This window comes from Panthera tigris, chromosome C1 (assembly GCF_018350195.1).
Source record: "Panthera tigris isolate Pti1 chromosome C1, P.tigris_Pti1_mat1.1, whole genome shotgun sequence".
NCBI lineage: Eukaryota > Metazoa > Chordata > Mammalia > Carnivora > Felidae > Panthera > Panthera tigris.
The window spans coordinates 145,848,434-145,863,130 of record NC_056667.1 but is presented as its reverse complement, the minus strand read 5'-3'; the positions used below and the strand labels follow the sequence as shown (position 1 = coordinate 145,863,130).

Here is a 14,697-nt window from a genome sequence, read left to right as displayed (position 1 = left end):
ATGGATAATTTTAGTCAGGACAAAGTAGTAGAAGGGCAACTGGAAGAATGCTGAATGGTTATCCAAGTGGCAGATATAATGCCTTTTTGATGAACATTAATGAGCTAAGGTGTACTTTGGGGAAAGTACATTACAAGGACTTTGTAAGAGAACATTATGACTGGACCCTGTAATTCTTCCTTATATCCACAAGAACTGAATGCGTATCTTGACTTTGACATTGAACTGCCCATATTAAGTAGGAGAATGGGTGGGTAGCAAATGGCAGAACTTGGGGAAATATTTCTTTCTTCCTTTTAAAATAAGGCAGATGGTTTTTTGAACACAACTTGCCACAGCTCATAAAAGCATAAGAGTTCTGGTTTTTTGAAAGAGAAAATAATAAGTTGATTTTTTTTAACGGTAAAAGTATTGTTTCTCCCAGGGGCTTAAAGAAAAAAGGCATTGAGAAATGGGAGTGAACTGCAAGATAGGGTTTGTGTAACAAGTACCTAAAACCACAGAAGTCACATGGGCTCTTTCTGCTTTGCTACTTTTGATTACTTGTCAGAGGGTTAGAGTTTTAGCTTCCCCCATCCTGCAAGGCCACTCAACCATGTGCTAGCTGGAGTAATCTTTATTCACAATGTCTTTACAAAGGCTCCTGCAACAGAACAGCAATGGCAATCTGGTGGACTACTGTGCTGGTCCATCTTATAACTCTGACTCTACACTCACAGGCAGCTTCCGAATGGATGATAATAGAAGGATTCAAATGCTGGCAGACACAGTGGCCACTTTGCCTCGGGGAAGAAAGCAGGTATGATTACTATTTTGTACTTTCAGAGTTTTCCTGTTCTCTTGGGAGCAGAGTGATATGTTTATCTGACTTTGCACTGAACTTGTACTTTAGAGGCTTGGAATTAGTCACTAAGAGTATGGGGGAGGACGCAGCGAAGAAGCCCAGGTTGCTCATGGACTAGTCCAAAAGATTTAAGACCATAATAAAATATTGTTTTCAAGGCCAAACTTAAAAGAAGATTGTTTTTCTCATTTGAAGAGGTGTTCAGGTAAAATGAAAATCGTTAAGGGCATCAAACTTAGAGAGTGCATGCAGATGTGGCCCGTTTGAGAATCATTGATCTTTTCCCCCTGTATGTGTCCCATTGATTCTATGCCTCCCAGCCTCACTCCGTGATAGTCATTTTCAATGGAATGAGAGTACCTTTTCTCCAGGACAGTGTTTGTTGACTAAATTATTTTCAGTGTGGGGGCACAGGTACATACCTAATGCCATTGGGAATGAAGACTTTTACTGGATAAACTGGCAGATTGAGTACCAGCTCAGCTGTTTGCTAGCTGGTGGGACCTTGGGCAAGCCACTTGCCTAAGACTTCGTTTTCTTTTCTCTGTAATGGAGATAATAATAGAACCACCCTAAGGAGCTCTTCTTTGGCGTAAGTGAAGAAAATGCGCCGTGCCTAACACAGCGCCTGACGCGAAGTTGGTGCTCAACCATCGTGTTATCATTTTTATTTTTATTGGAAGGGATTTCCCTAGAGATGAAAACTCGCTTAGGAAAATCCATGTCCAGCTGAGTTTATTTTTCGTTTCTTTGATTCTACAATTTCCAATTTTTAAAATAATTTTTTTAACCCTAGCACCTCTTCAGGTTTTAGTTACATAACTTGCTATCATGCTCCAAGTACATATCTGAATTCAGAACTGGAATTGCTTTAAAGCATGAATTTTTGCCCTTCAATCCTCCATGTACATCATGTGCTCCTCTTAAGCCTTCTAATTTCAGGATTAGAGAGTTAGAGCATAGTGGGCGAGTCGTGATCTTTTCTCAGCAACGTATACAGCTGATTCCTCGTTATTTTTCACAATGAAGATAAGGGCATAATTTGCCATGGTTGGGATTTTTGATCTTCGTTTAATGCGCAAGTGCTTTTATGACATTACGTTTAATCAAATGATGAACATTTCTATCAATTTACTGCCTGTCTGAAAATAAAGCAGCTATAGGAAGCACCAAGGTCTTTATTCAGGTTTCAGATATGGAGCAGTGTGTAGAAGGTACAGAGATGAAAAGAACGCATTTCCTGGCCTTTTAGGGTTAACAATTCAGTAGGCAGAACAAAATAGGCATTACACAACATAAATGCTCTAATTCAAGGACATGTCTTTTAATATAACCTTGAAGGATAGGATGTTCAGTTCTGAACGGTATTCCAGAGCAAGGGAATAATTAATGCCAAGGCACAGATCTCGGGGCCTTTAGGGCACATTGAGGTAACAGCACATTATTATGTCTGGAAGACCCAATAAGTGTCTGTTGAAGGGGAGTGGAGACCTTGGTGCTGGGCTCCTTTACGTTGATCTTAGCGTAAAGGCCGAGAAGCCAGCCGGCTGCTTTACTAAACACTTCCCCTGAGGAAGCAGTGATTTGACCAACACAGGTAGCCACTGGGCATGTTTGAGCAGTAGAGGGTTTTAGGAACCTCACTCTAGAAACATGGTGTGTACGTGGGTAGAGATTAGCAGTGAGGGACCAACTTTTATAGTAGTTGGAGAAAAAGGAAATGGACAGAATGGAGAGGAGACCCGGGGACTTGGCTCTGAAAGGCAGTGAAAACGGAGGAGTCACATCTGGTCTTAAACTCGAGGGAAGATAGCTTCCACTAAAAAGAAGGCAGTCAGTACGAGGTTACTGGAAGGAGATAAGGAGAGGGATTTGGGCACACAAAACACATGCATTGTGCATAGGTATATAACCTATATACATACAAATGCCCACATTCTCACACCGAGGAATCTATCTGATGTTCTCATCTTTTTAGGCCCCGTCTTCTCCCTTTTCTCCTATTCTCTCCCATAGCAAACTCCTATTCAAACAGCGTTTTCTTCCTGTTGTGAGAATGACTTTAAGGAAAAAAAGAAGGCAAAACAAAAACTCTCTTCTGCATGATACTTATGATTCTGTAGAGTTAGCATCAATGAGACTTGATGCAAGTTTATCCCAACATTTCAGGCTTTTCCAAATGGATGTTCATTTCCTTTAAGTGGTTTGTAGAGAATAATCACCCATTTGGCACTCCCTGAATCGCAGGCAACAAGATCCCTGTGAGGCAACCACATGAGCAGGTGTTTTTCTGCCCACTGTTATTTTCAACACTTTCAGGGCTGACGTCAACAGTTCATACTTCTCGTTATTGTTGGCTTTGGTTTCTGCAAAGCTGTATCTGGTGAGCACGTAGTTTCAGATTAATCTTCGGAAGCATTTGGGTGTTTACACTTGGAATTGCTTAAAAATAGATTTCTGTGTGTTCCTCTTATCTCAATACCTGTATTTGTAGGAGGCGACAGACATCTCAGTACAGCTTCTACTTCTGAACATATTTTTTGGGGGTAAAAATCCCTGCAAAGGGAAACAGTGTGGGAAGGAGACGGGAGGAAATACAGATAGGCTTTATAAATGTGGTGATAACAAAGGAGTAGTGATTGTACCTCTGGGCCGCTCCCTCAAGGGTAGTAGGTTGCAGTTGGAAGGCAGTTTAAGAACCAGGGACCTGACAAATGGGTTAGAAACTGGAATGTGCTTCACTGGTACCACAGGTTGTCTTTGCCTGACGTTCTCCAGGTTATTGAATTATTACTCAATAGGCAACTTCAGAAAGGGTGAATTCACTTAAAAGTTCTGATACGGAATTTTGTGCTAAACTCTGGAACGTGTCTATTTCTGGGATGGGTTCTGCCCTGCAGAAGCTTTCACATGATTTCTGTCTGTTCACCTGTCTGTGACCCCGAACTCCCAAGTTTCTAACTGCAACAAGGCATCTTGATCATTAAATGAATACTTTTAGGTACAACACTGTGTTAATTTCACTACAAAATAATTGGAAAAGTATTCTCTAATTCATACTGTGGCATGCCTTGAGTGAACAGCCCACAGTTTTTCTTGGAAAAGAAGCTCATGAGTCCACAGTGAGACTTTCTTGGGAAGCTGTGATGTTTATTTGGGTTCCTTAAGGGCACTTACGACTTAGGAAATTGCACACGGTTTCGTTATTTTGCTGTATCTTAGAAAAGTCTGTAGAGCCCTGCTAACTCAAGGTTCCTGGGTTAAAAGGGAAACAGAAAAAAACAAAAACAAAAACAAACCTGGATTCCTGGAAGAATTAGGGAGATTGCAGCAGAGACTGGAGAAGAGAACAAGGCACAGGATTTGGGCTTTTGAAACAAACAATAGAAACAAAAGAAACATGTTAATATATATCCTCTCTCCACCCCCAATACTTTCCGGAAATGCATTCACTCAGTGGGGACCAGGAAGTAACAATCTGTTACTTAGCAGCAGAAGTGGCTGCAGTATTGAACTTTGAGCTCCTGTGAGTCTGCTGGCTCTCTGGCTGAGCTACAGATTACCCTGATCTTTTGCAAACTGACAGCTGAAATATTTAGTGTTGGCTTCCCCCTAAAGAGGGACATTGTAAATCACCGCATAGCGGCAAAAATTCCGTTTTGAATATTAATGCCTGATCTTTGAAGCCCTCTGACTAAAAGCAAAAGAAGAGGAATCATAAACTCAACCCCAGGCATCTTTATATTAGTGGCTAACAAGGGGTTAAGGAGCTTTGTCTAATCAGCGGTCGTCATTGAATGTGTGGCTTGCAGGCCTGCCAAATTGCCAAACCTAGAGTTCTCATATTAGATAATGTGTAATAAAAGACAGCTGTTGCCGGCATATGCCGTTCATCACACACCCGTTCCTTATCCATACGTTTTGGTGTCTCCGCTGCAACCCCGAGAAAAGGCTCTGGCTGGGAGCGCATTCGGGAGCACTGACGCCCCGGGTTACAGTCTAGAACGGGTTAGAGCCTAGAACAGGTTAGAGCCTAGAACAGGACCGCTCACTCTAGGAAAAGGGCTGTAGGCAAAATATTTTTCAAAGGGTGACGCTTTGGATAAGGCCTTAGGCATGCTTCTTCCCACTTAGGCAGATACCCGGGTGCCTGAGCACGGGCTGAACCCTGGGAACATTCCTTTCCACATGGCCTGAGTCTGACAGCCCAGATCACATGCAAGGAGGCTGTTTGTCAAGATGTGGCACATGTCAGAGAATTTGATGGTGCCTAATTTGTTTAAATTGTTTTTTCTTTAAACATTAGGTGCCTAAGAGAGGTTCATTGCTAATTTAGAGTAGAAACTAATTTACAATTTGACTTAGTCTGATTTTGTGTGTGTGTCACTGGTAACCCAAATCAGGTGAGCCACAGGAATTGGGTCTCTGCCGTGCGCCTCACGGTGTGCTAGGCAAATATTTTCAACTAGTCGATTAGCTAGATAGAAAGGTTAGCCAGAGAAAAGTAGGAAAATTGCTTTGGGTTTGTCTTGTGGAGTTAAACTATTTTATATTTGAATTTATCTGGAATGATTTTTTTTTTTTTTTTTTTTTTTTACTTTAGAAGGCAGGTTACAGGTGGACCAGATGAAATCTTAAGGTTCCTGTCAGTGCTATGATTATTTTCCTGGCAAAAGGGCATTTAAAATTGCGAGGAAAGGCTGGAAATAACTCATTCATTTTTGCCACAATTTATTCATTTGGCAGTTATGTATTAAGGCATTAGAACTTCCTTTGTTTCCTATTAATCCTTTATGGGTCTTGCTGTTTTTGGACTGAGATGGTTTTGTTCTTTTTGTTTTGTTTTTCATTTTTGATGTTGCCACGTGTTTGGGATTTTCTTAAATTTAATTTTATATTTTTAATGATTACCCTTGAGTTTTTCCTGCAAATATTTAAAATTTGATGAAGGGCAAAGTTGAAGAATATTTTAATGCATTTCTCCTGAACTTGATCTTTCATCACTACTTACTTACATTGGTGTCTAATAGTTTACTTCTATTTGTCTATTTAGCTATTTTGAAGTTTCCCCTATATTCCAGGTACTGCACTAGGCACTGGGGTAGAAAGGAAAACAAGTACAGTCCCCACGTGGCTCTAAGGATAAAGATAATTCTGTACAGAGGCGAGGTATTTGATCCAGCATACCCTTTATATAAATACACATACAGTCTCCACATACAAGAATATGTGAATAATATGATGAATATTGATAGCAAGAGTAGTATTTTTAAATATAAGCCCTGGTTATGATAACAGGTAACAGGTAGATATGACCTACCTAAGAAGCTTGCAATCGGAAACAAGGATAAAAGCCAGGGAGATGCAAATAATGAAAGTCGATTGAGACAATGTGAGTGCAGTGTGCTGGCAAGATGAAAATACTTGGCAATATCAAGTTTATTGCTCTCTTTTATAAGAAGGCAGCCCTACTGCATAGCTGAGTTGTCCCTAGCCCATGTTTGTGGTTAGTAGGACAAATCAGGATGAAATAAGCTATGCACATTGTTGCAGGCCATCTATCGTTAGTCCTTACAAATTGAAAGTAAATAATTTCTGGCAAATATAGAGAATCTTTTTGGGTCTGAGCCTTCTGATTGCAGACTTCAGGATGATGCAAATGATTTGAGGGTGGAACTGAAAAGACAAGGAATTCCAAAACATAATCAATTTGCATCAAAGCGAGGAGAGATCATCTCTTCATTACATTAGCTTAACTGACCAATCAGTAGCCAAATTCTGAACGCTGAGCCATTTCAGAAAGTTTGTGAAAAGGCTGGCATTTGGTACTTGATAATTCAGATTCATTACAGTGACGTAGGCTTCTGTCCTAACAAATGCCTTAATGAGGGTTTTCTTTGTGCATTAATTTTATGTGTTTTTCGCCTTCTGATTTTCAGCCTCTATTTGTTTGGACTATGTGTTGATCTCTTGACTTTTTTTTTTTTTTCTTAGTTTATTTATTTATTTTGAGAGAGAGAGAGAAACAGAGAGAGCATGAGCGGGATAGGGGCAGAGAGAGAGGGAGAGAAAGAGAATGCGAAGCAGGCTCCATAGCGTCAGCTCACAGACCGATGTGGGGCTTGAACTCACAACCCGCGAGATCAGGACCTGAGCCAACACCAAGAGTCAGACACTTAACTGGCTGAGCCACCCAAGCAGCCCCTGACATTTTTACGTATTCACTGATAGATGACAGGCATGTCAGGTTGACCATGAAACACCCGTGGGTTAGCTAGGATTGCAGTTTACATTTTGGGCCACTGGACCAACATTTGAGAAAGGGCTGATTACCATTTGTTAATTCCTAAACAAATAACACAAAAACACAGAAAAAACAGCCATCACCTGAAAAAACAAGATGCTGCCTTTTGCTTACTTTTCCTATTTACAAGGGTAGAAGATATCTCGGAAGTTTATGTTTATAGGATCTTTTTCCAAAATATGCCGAAGAGGAAAGGTGATAGTATTCCTGTTGTTTATACTACTTGGTTCCTTTGCTCTCTTGGCTACAGATCTCACCGCACTCTTCCAGACCTTCTGCAAAAATCAATCATAAGCAGAATTGAGGTTTTGAGTCCCTGGTTTCACCTGAATTGTGCTTCTGCATATGAGTTGGTTCTTTAGAGATTCTTTTATCCTGTTAAAAACAGTAACATATTGAACTATTATAATAAATACAGTCATTTCATCAGTATCTCAAAAAACTATCAAGCATTTGAGTTTTATATGCCATTCTGTGGGTGTTGTTTTCTTTGGATTTCCGTGTGATTAGAAATTGCTATGGTTAATCTTTCGGAGGCTATTTTAAATAGAGATTAGAGATGACATTCCTTTTGGAAGCTTTGGAGTTTTGCCACATTACGTGGACTCTTTTTGCCAGGGTGTATTATTATCTGAGCCTCATTTAGCCTTTTAATGCTCCAATGTTCCCCTTCCCTGCTCTCCTTTGCTACCACTAGAAAATGGAAATTACTACCTTTACATAACAATTTCCCAGAGCTGGGCCAAAGAAGGTGACAAAGAACAAAGTGCTTGGTGATTTACAACACTTCATAGTTGTGTCTTAAGGACCTTTGGATAACTGTGTGCTTATTATATTTTTCAGCTTGCTTTAACGAGATCAAGTTCTTTAGGTGACTTCTCCTGGTCTCAAAGGTAAAGAGATTCTTGTATTTTTGTGTCTCTCACCAAGGCATTCAGGAGCACAGCTCTTCAGACTGTGGACGACAACACACACACACACACACACACACACACACACACACACAGAGTCTCACATACTACGGTTTACATGAACGTCAGCTGTTCGTAATTGTGGCAGTTATTTAATGATATGTATGTGACAAATGTGATACTTTGGTCTTCATGCATATTTTCAATTTTTTTTTCTTTGTTACAGAAAGCTTGTTACCGTGGAAAAGCAAGATAATGGAAATTTTGGATTTGAAATCCAGGTGGGCAGTTTTCAATTTTCCAGATTTTAATGAAGAAAGTGGCACTGATAGTATGATATTTGCAAAGAAAGAGGGAAGACAGGATCAGAGAATCATGGGCTCCGTGACTTGTATCTGTGACTTTTATCCAGTGTGCAGTGGTTTGGGGGAGTTTTTCAGCGTGCTGGGTGCCATCAAGAAAAGAAAACATTGAAGCCAAAATAAAACCCCTGAGACCTGCTCAGCTCCTTGTTCTGAGTTGCTTTAGTTTTCCTGTAAGTCTGAGCCTGATCAGAAATACTTGGTTTCAGCCAGATCTTCTAAATAAGAAAGTGAAATACTCTATTACAGATGTGCATTTTATATATTTGCATTTAAGATGTGTTTTGCATAATCATTTTTGTACTGTACATCAGATTTTAAATCTATTCTCTGGCATTCAAGAAATACTTGAAAGCGTGTATATTTGTGTATATGGGACTGCATGTATTCGTGTGGAACCTCTGTTACATTTTGAGATACTAAGGATTTTATCTTGGATATGACGAAGAAAATTGGACTTTTTTCTTAATGACAACACCTTATAATTACTATTTGAAACATTTTAGAACATTTGGGTCTACCTGCATATTGTCTCATGCTCTAGGAAGTTTCTAACAGTCTTTGTAAGTTTCTATTTCTTTTTTTTTTTGACATTTCAAAAAATGTTTATTTTTTGAGAGAGAGAGAGACAGAAAGAGAGAGTTTGAGACAGAGCGTGAGCAGGGGAGGGCTAGAGAGAAGGAGACACAGAATCTGAAGCAGGCTCCAGGCTCTGAGCTGTCAGTACAGAGCCTGATGCAGGGCTCTAACTCATGAACCATGAGATCATGACCTGAGCCGAAGTCGGACACCTGACTGATTGAGCCACCCAGGTGCCTCATATAGCTTTCAATTTCTAATAGCTTAAAAATTTCATTTCTTATTTGCTCTCTGCTTTTTCATGGCCATATTTGTAAAAATGGTGAGTTAGGTCAGATGAAGTCCAGTCCAATTAAGTGCAACAGTAATAGCTTATGTATTATTGTTTTTTTTCCTCCATCACACTTTGGCATTTCTTTTAGATAATCATATTCTTTGCATAATCGTATTCTTATAGTGCACATCAGCTTTGAGATCTTAACTTTGGTGCTGCTTTCAAAAAACTTTGGTGACTGAATATCAGCCCCCAAATTGGAAAGATGCTGTGTATTTGAAGATTAGGAACAGGAAACTGCTAATAAGTAAAACACGCCTTCTGAATAAAGAAACCAAATGGAACCCTAGCTATAATGAATAGGGAGAAGGCTATAGGAAGAAGAAAGATACTTTCTACTTTCTGAACTATTCTACTTTTTTTTTTTAATTTTTTTTTAACGTTTATTTATTTTTGAGACAGAGAGAGACAGAGCATGAACGGGGGAGGGTCACAGAGAGAAGGAGACACAGAATCTGAAACAGGCTCCAGGTTCTGAGCTGTCAGCACAGAGCCCGATGCGGGGCTCGAACCCACGGACCGTGAGATCATGACCTGAGCCGAAGTCGGACGCTTAACCGACTGAGCCACCCAGGCGCCCCTGAACTATTCTACTTTTAAATTCGGTGACATCTATGATTCTTCTATGAGGTTTTAGAAGCATAGTACTCTCTCTTACTCCCCATTCATATGAAACGCTCTCTCTCTCTGCTGTGGAGACACTGCCTTTTGTGCTTGCTTTTAAATGAGAATTATCCAGAGGGTATGTAGCAGTTGCTACTGGAAACAAGATCGATGACTACTCACTTATCCTATTTAATGTAACAAATGAGGATTTTCTTCTAACTCTTCTATGATATATGTCATTGTTTCCCCATGTTTCTCCCCCATACCATGAATGCTGACTCCATATGGAGCACAAGTCAAAACTATCATTAGTGGACAGCAGGTTACAGCAGCTAGAACCTTTGTAGATAAACACGAGTTAATGATTTTATTTCTGAACTGCAGTGTGTTCCAGTAAAGCAGGAACCCAGTCCTCTGCCAATTTCCTCTTGGTATATGCTTTCCATTGCCAGCTCCACACCATCATCTATTCTTTTTTTTTTTAAATGTTTATTTATTTTTGAGACAGAGAGAGAGAGTAGTGGAGGCACAGAGAGAGAGGGAGACAAAGAATCTGAAGCAGGATACAGGCTCTGAGCCGTCACCACAGCTCCCACGAACAGCAAGATCATGACCTGAGTGGAAGTCGGACGCTTAACCGACTGAGCCAACCAAGCGTCCCCACACCATAATCTATTCTTTAACAGTCCTAAGATTTACGGTAGTCATCAAATAGGGGAAATACTCTGGGAATTTTTTGAAGACCAGATAGAGCCTCATGTATCCACATCGTGCACCCATGGTTAACATGTATTTGGGTTCTGGTCTACCAAGTGAAGGGCACATTGGCAAAGAAACTACACATCCCCTTTGGATTTCCCTGGGTGCTAGTTTTATACTGTTAGTGAGAGTCACACAGTTTGATAGCAACACAAATGTTAGATTCATACACACCAAGTTCATGTTCTCTCGGTGCTGCCTGGTGGGATTCTTAGGAGTTTCAAATGAAACAATACGTCATATAAAGTCCTTAGTAACGTGCCCGGTACCAGTAGATCAAACAATGGCAGGTGTTAGAATAAAGGTCACTGGGCCTGAGAGAGGGCTATGTGACTTTTATATCTCTGAGAAATGCAGGGGATTGTTCTGTCATTGGCTTCTAAAATGGGAACTAGAAGACTAGGTGTGTGTGTGTGTGTGTGTGTGTGTGTGTGAGGGGGGCGGGAGGGATTATTTGACTATTTCAATCCAGAACTATGGGGCTTCTGCCTTTTATTCTCTGTCCCCAATCCACAAATTTTACACTGGTTGTGCACATATATGCTGGCTGTGTAAATCAACATGTTTCCCCTCATTGTACTCACTTTGATCACTGGACCTGGAGGGCAGATTCTCACTGCTAATAAGAGCTGTTATAACGGTGGTTTCCGAGAGGAGTGACTGTTAGAGCTTTGGTTCATGTACCGCATGGACTAGATCATCTTTTCATTCCTGAAAGGGTCCAGGCTGTAGCAAGACTTCCTGGCAGAAAAGCTGTTAAAGGGATCTGACATAGAGGGAAGTGTAATAAATGACCTTTAAAGGTCCCTCGTACCTTTATGATATAGGGATTCTAAATGCCTTGCAGAGCGAATAGAGATTCCTTAGATGTTAACTAAGTCAAGTTTCTAGGAGTTGCATGCACATGATTGACTTCTGGTTCTGGAGTCTGTGTGTCTGTAAAATAAGAAGGAGTGAACATCAGGCGTTAATTTCTCCACAGAGAAGCAGTACTGTAATAGGAATAATTTTAGGAATCAGATTACTCAACTCAGATACTGATTTTGATTCTAAATGGAACTAGGCTTCGTAACTTAAATGTGTGCAAAAGAAAAATATGTTTGTTATAGGTCACTGGGCCACTATATCGAGCAATATTTATGGAGTGTTCTTGGTACAATTTGAAACAAAAATAAAAACAAAACCAAGCTTTTGACAAACTGAGGCAAGAGACGAAGCATAACTTTTTCTAATTTAGTTGAGTGACTAATGAACCGGTGAGTATTCAGGCAGGCATACCAGAGAGCACTTAGACAAGAAGGTAATCACGTCAATTATAGCACTTTTGAAAAAATACAGGGCAGATTGTCATTATTTGCAGAGCTCTGATTTAAAATAATTATTGTTGGCACATCTCCCTTCCTGGATGTGTACTGTTCCATATGCTCTTGTAATGAGTGCTTTAGCTTGGGAGAACCACACAGAGATTTTTCTCTTTGCTTTTTGGCTACTATTGTTTTATCCCATTGGGAAATAAGAAACCTAATTTTTCTTAATAGATATGTAATAATGAGAGCATCAGGTGGTCTCTCAGGCTTGAAAATGGAAAATCTTGAGCCAGTCTTATCCCACTTTTAGTCTCACCCTGGATTTTTTTTTTTTTTTAATGAAAAGGGTTGGCTACAGATTTCATCATAGAATCTCAGGACTGGTACCTTTGATTCAGTTTATATTCAAGAAAGCCTTTCCAATGGTTCTTTGTACCTTTACCTGTTCTGCTGCGTAATCAACACCCTTTTATTTTTTGACACATAGATTTTGAGTTTTTTGAATAATAATTATGTATCACTTGAATTTTTAGACTTACAGGCTCCAGAACCAGAACATGTGCTCTTCTGAGATGTGCACTCTGATTTGCAAAATACAGGAGGATAGCCCAGCCCACTACGCTGGCCTGCAAACTGGTAATTTATAACTTTGCTCATGTTGGGAATGATTTAAATAGCAAGAAAAGAAATCTTTATGCTACCGAAGGTCAGGATGTGATTGCTGCTTTGAATTTTCTTCCCTCTTTTATGTTGCTAAGGTTTGGGGCTTGCTTGTTTTGTTTTATTTGCATGTCAGGAGGGATTCTTCAAGCAAGTGTTTTAACACTCACTTTTCTTGGCATCTCCCAGGTGATGTCCTTGCAAATATCAATGGTGTGAGCACGGAAGGCTTTACCCACAAACAAGTCGTTGACCTGATCAGATCTTCAGGAAACGTGTTAACGTAACTATCCATCTGCTTCCCATGGGGCTTCAGAAATGTTATGGTCTCTCACAATGCCTGTTGAGTGAATGAATAGGCTTTTTGTTCAGGATCACAAGAAGGGAGGCAGTGCACCAAAGCTTTGGGATCGGGTACAGACGTGTATTATCAGTCCCTTTTGTTTCTCAAGGTTTCCTCAAACTTGAAAGTATTGTCAACATCTAAAGTCAGAGGACATCAATAGCCCCAACATCTGTGTGGGAGGGATGACATTTAGAAAATTTATTTATTTATTTATCTTAATGTTAAATTCAACTAAACTGGCACCACATTCTCTTTGGATAGAGAGGAATTAGTCCAGCTTCCATGGTTGATATAATCTTGTGGTTAGAACAAATAAAAGGTCAGGAGGGCTGAGTTTTTTACTCTCACACCACAAGCCAATTGTTTTTCTCTTCTAGTGTTCCATTTAGCAGGAAGAAAACTCTGGTCAACCCTCCCTGCCCTGCGACACACACGCACACTTACTAATAGTCCAGACTTACTCATGGGAGAGTGTTCTTCCCAACTAGAGATTTGACTGAATTTTCTACCATACCATCCTTTAGAGCCTAATAAGACTTCAGTAATTAGTTAAAAGATGGAATTTCTTCAGTCATTCAAATGATATTTATTGAGCAAATACTATGTTTCCAGCTTTGTGATATAGGCTTAGGAGAGACAAAGACAAGGACTCTTGTAGTGCTTTATTATCTGTGGAGGGAGATGGACAAGGAAAGCCTTCAAAAGAAGTAATTTTGAAATTTCAACTTTTGGTTCCTGCTATTAAGAAAGTAAAATGAGGAACGGGGTAGAATACTGAGTAAGAGGATTCTACCTGCGTTTAGAGGGATCTTGCCTGAGGAGGGGAAATCTGGGCTGAGACATAAGGAAAAAGAAGGGGTGGTCATGTGAACTTCTGGTGAGAGCCCTTCAGGCAAAGAGAGAGGTCTGTGAATTCTCAAAATGGGCTTGGCATGTCCAAGAGATAGAGAAACAACCAGTGTGATGGGTGGTTGGTAGATTAGGGAGAATATAAGAAATGAAGGCAGGGAGTTGGCCAGGGGGCAGAGCATGGGTCTTGTCAGGCTAAGTAATTTAAGCATTTATTCTGACTAAGGTGGGGTGTGTGTGCATTATCTCGCTCATCCTTCACAGCCACCTTGTGATGTTAGTTTTATTTCTATTTATAGATCAAGTGCCTGAAGCTTAAGTTAGGTGGAATTAAGATCAATGATATAGTAAGTGACTGGGCTAGGATTTGACCACCCGCTCTGGAAGCCAAGATCTGTTCTCTTCAGCTACCCCACAGCTGCTCATTGCAAGCTGCCAATAGAAAATCCCCTGGATGCTCTTCAATTATTCTGGTCTAAAGCTTCAAAGATGTCCTTACTGTGTGTGGGACTCCTGATGGTCCAACTCTGTGGATCCTGTGAGTTCAGGGTAAAGGAGCTCTTTACTCCAGAGAAACTTGAAACTATATGGTTGGAGCCATATAGAATCCCAGGGAAAATGGTGGCAGTTAGAATCAGGAGGCTATGTTCCAAATGGTTGAAGTGGGTAGAACGCAGGTATGTAATTAAGGAGTAGTGGGTGGAGACAAATGGAAATTCAGACGTCAGGAAAATGAGAGACAACTGTATAAATACTGAAGAGGGTGACCAGTGTATTCCTGAGGTTTGGCACATAGACATTTATTGCTTGTTCAGCTCAGGTCAGCATTAAAGTTC

At 40.3% G+C, this 14,697-nt stretch overlaps 1 protein-coding gene across 1 annotated transcript in view; it reads left to right on the top strand.

The window, feature by feature from the left end:
- Positions 1 to 540: 540 nt before the first annotated feature.
- The window catches only part of LOC102956535 (cytohesin 1 interacting protein), a 32,609-nt gene continuing 18,452 nt past the window's right edge, over positions 541 to 14,697 (top strand). The window contains exons 1-5 of the mRNA XM_007078484.3: positions 541 to 799; positions 7,992 to 8,041; positions 8,286 to 8,340; positions 12,540 to 12,642; positions 12,856 to 12,949. Coding sequence (XP_007078546.1) covers positions 626 to 799; positions 7,992 to 8,041; positions 8,286 to 8,340; positions 12,540 to 12,642; positions 12,856 to 12,949 — 476 coding nt within the window. The 5' untranslated portion in view covers positions 541 to 625. The remainder of the gene's footprint in view (positions 800 to 7,991; positions 8,042 to 8,285; positions 8,341 to 12,539; positions 12,643 to 12,855; positions 12,950 to 14,697) is intronic.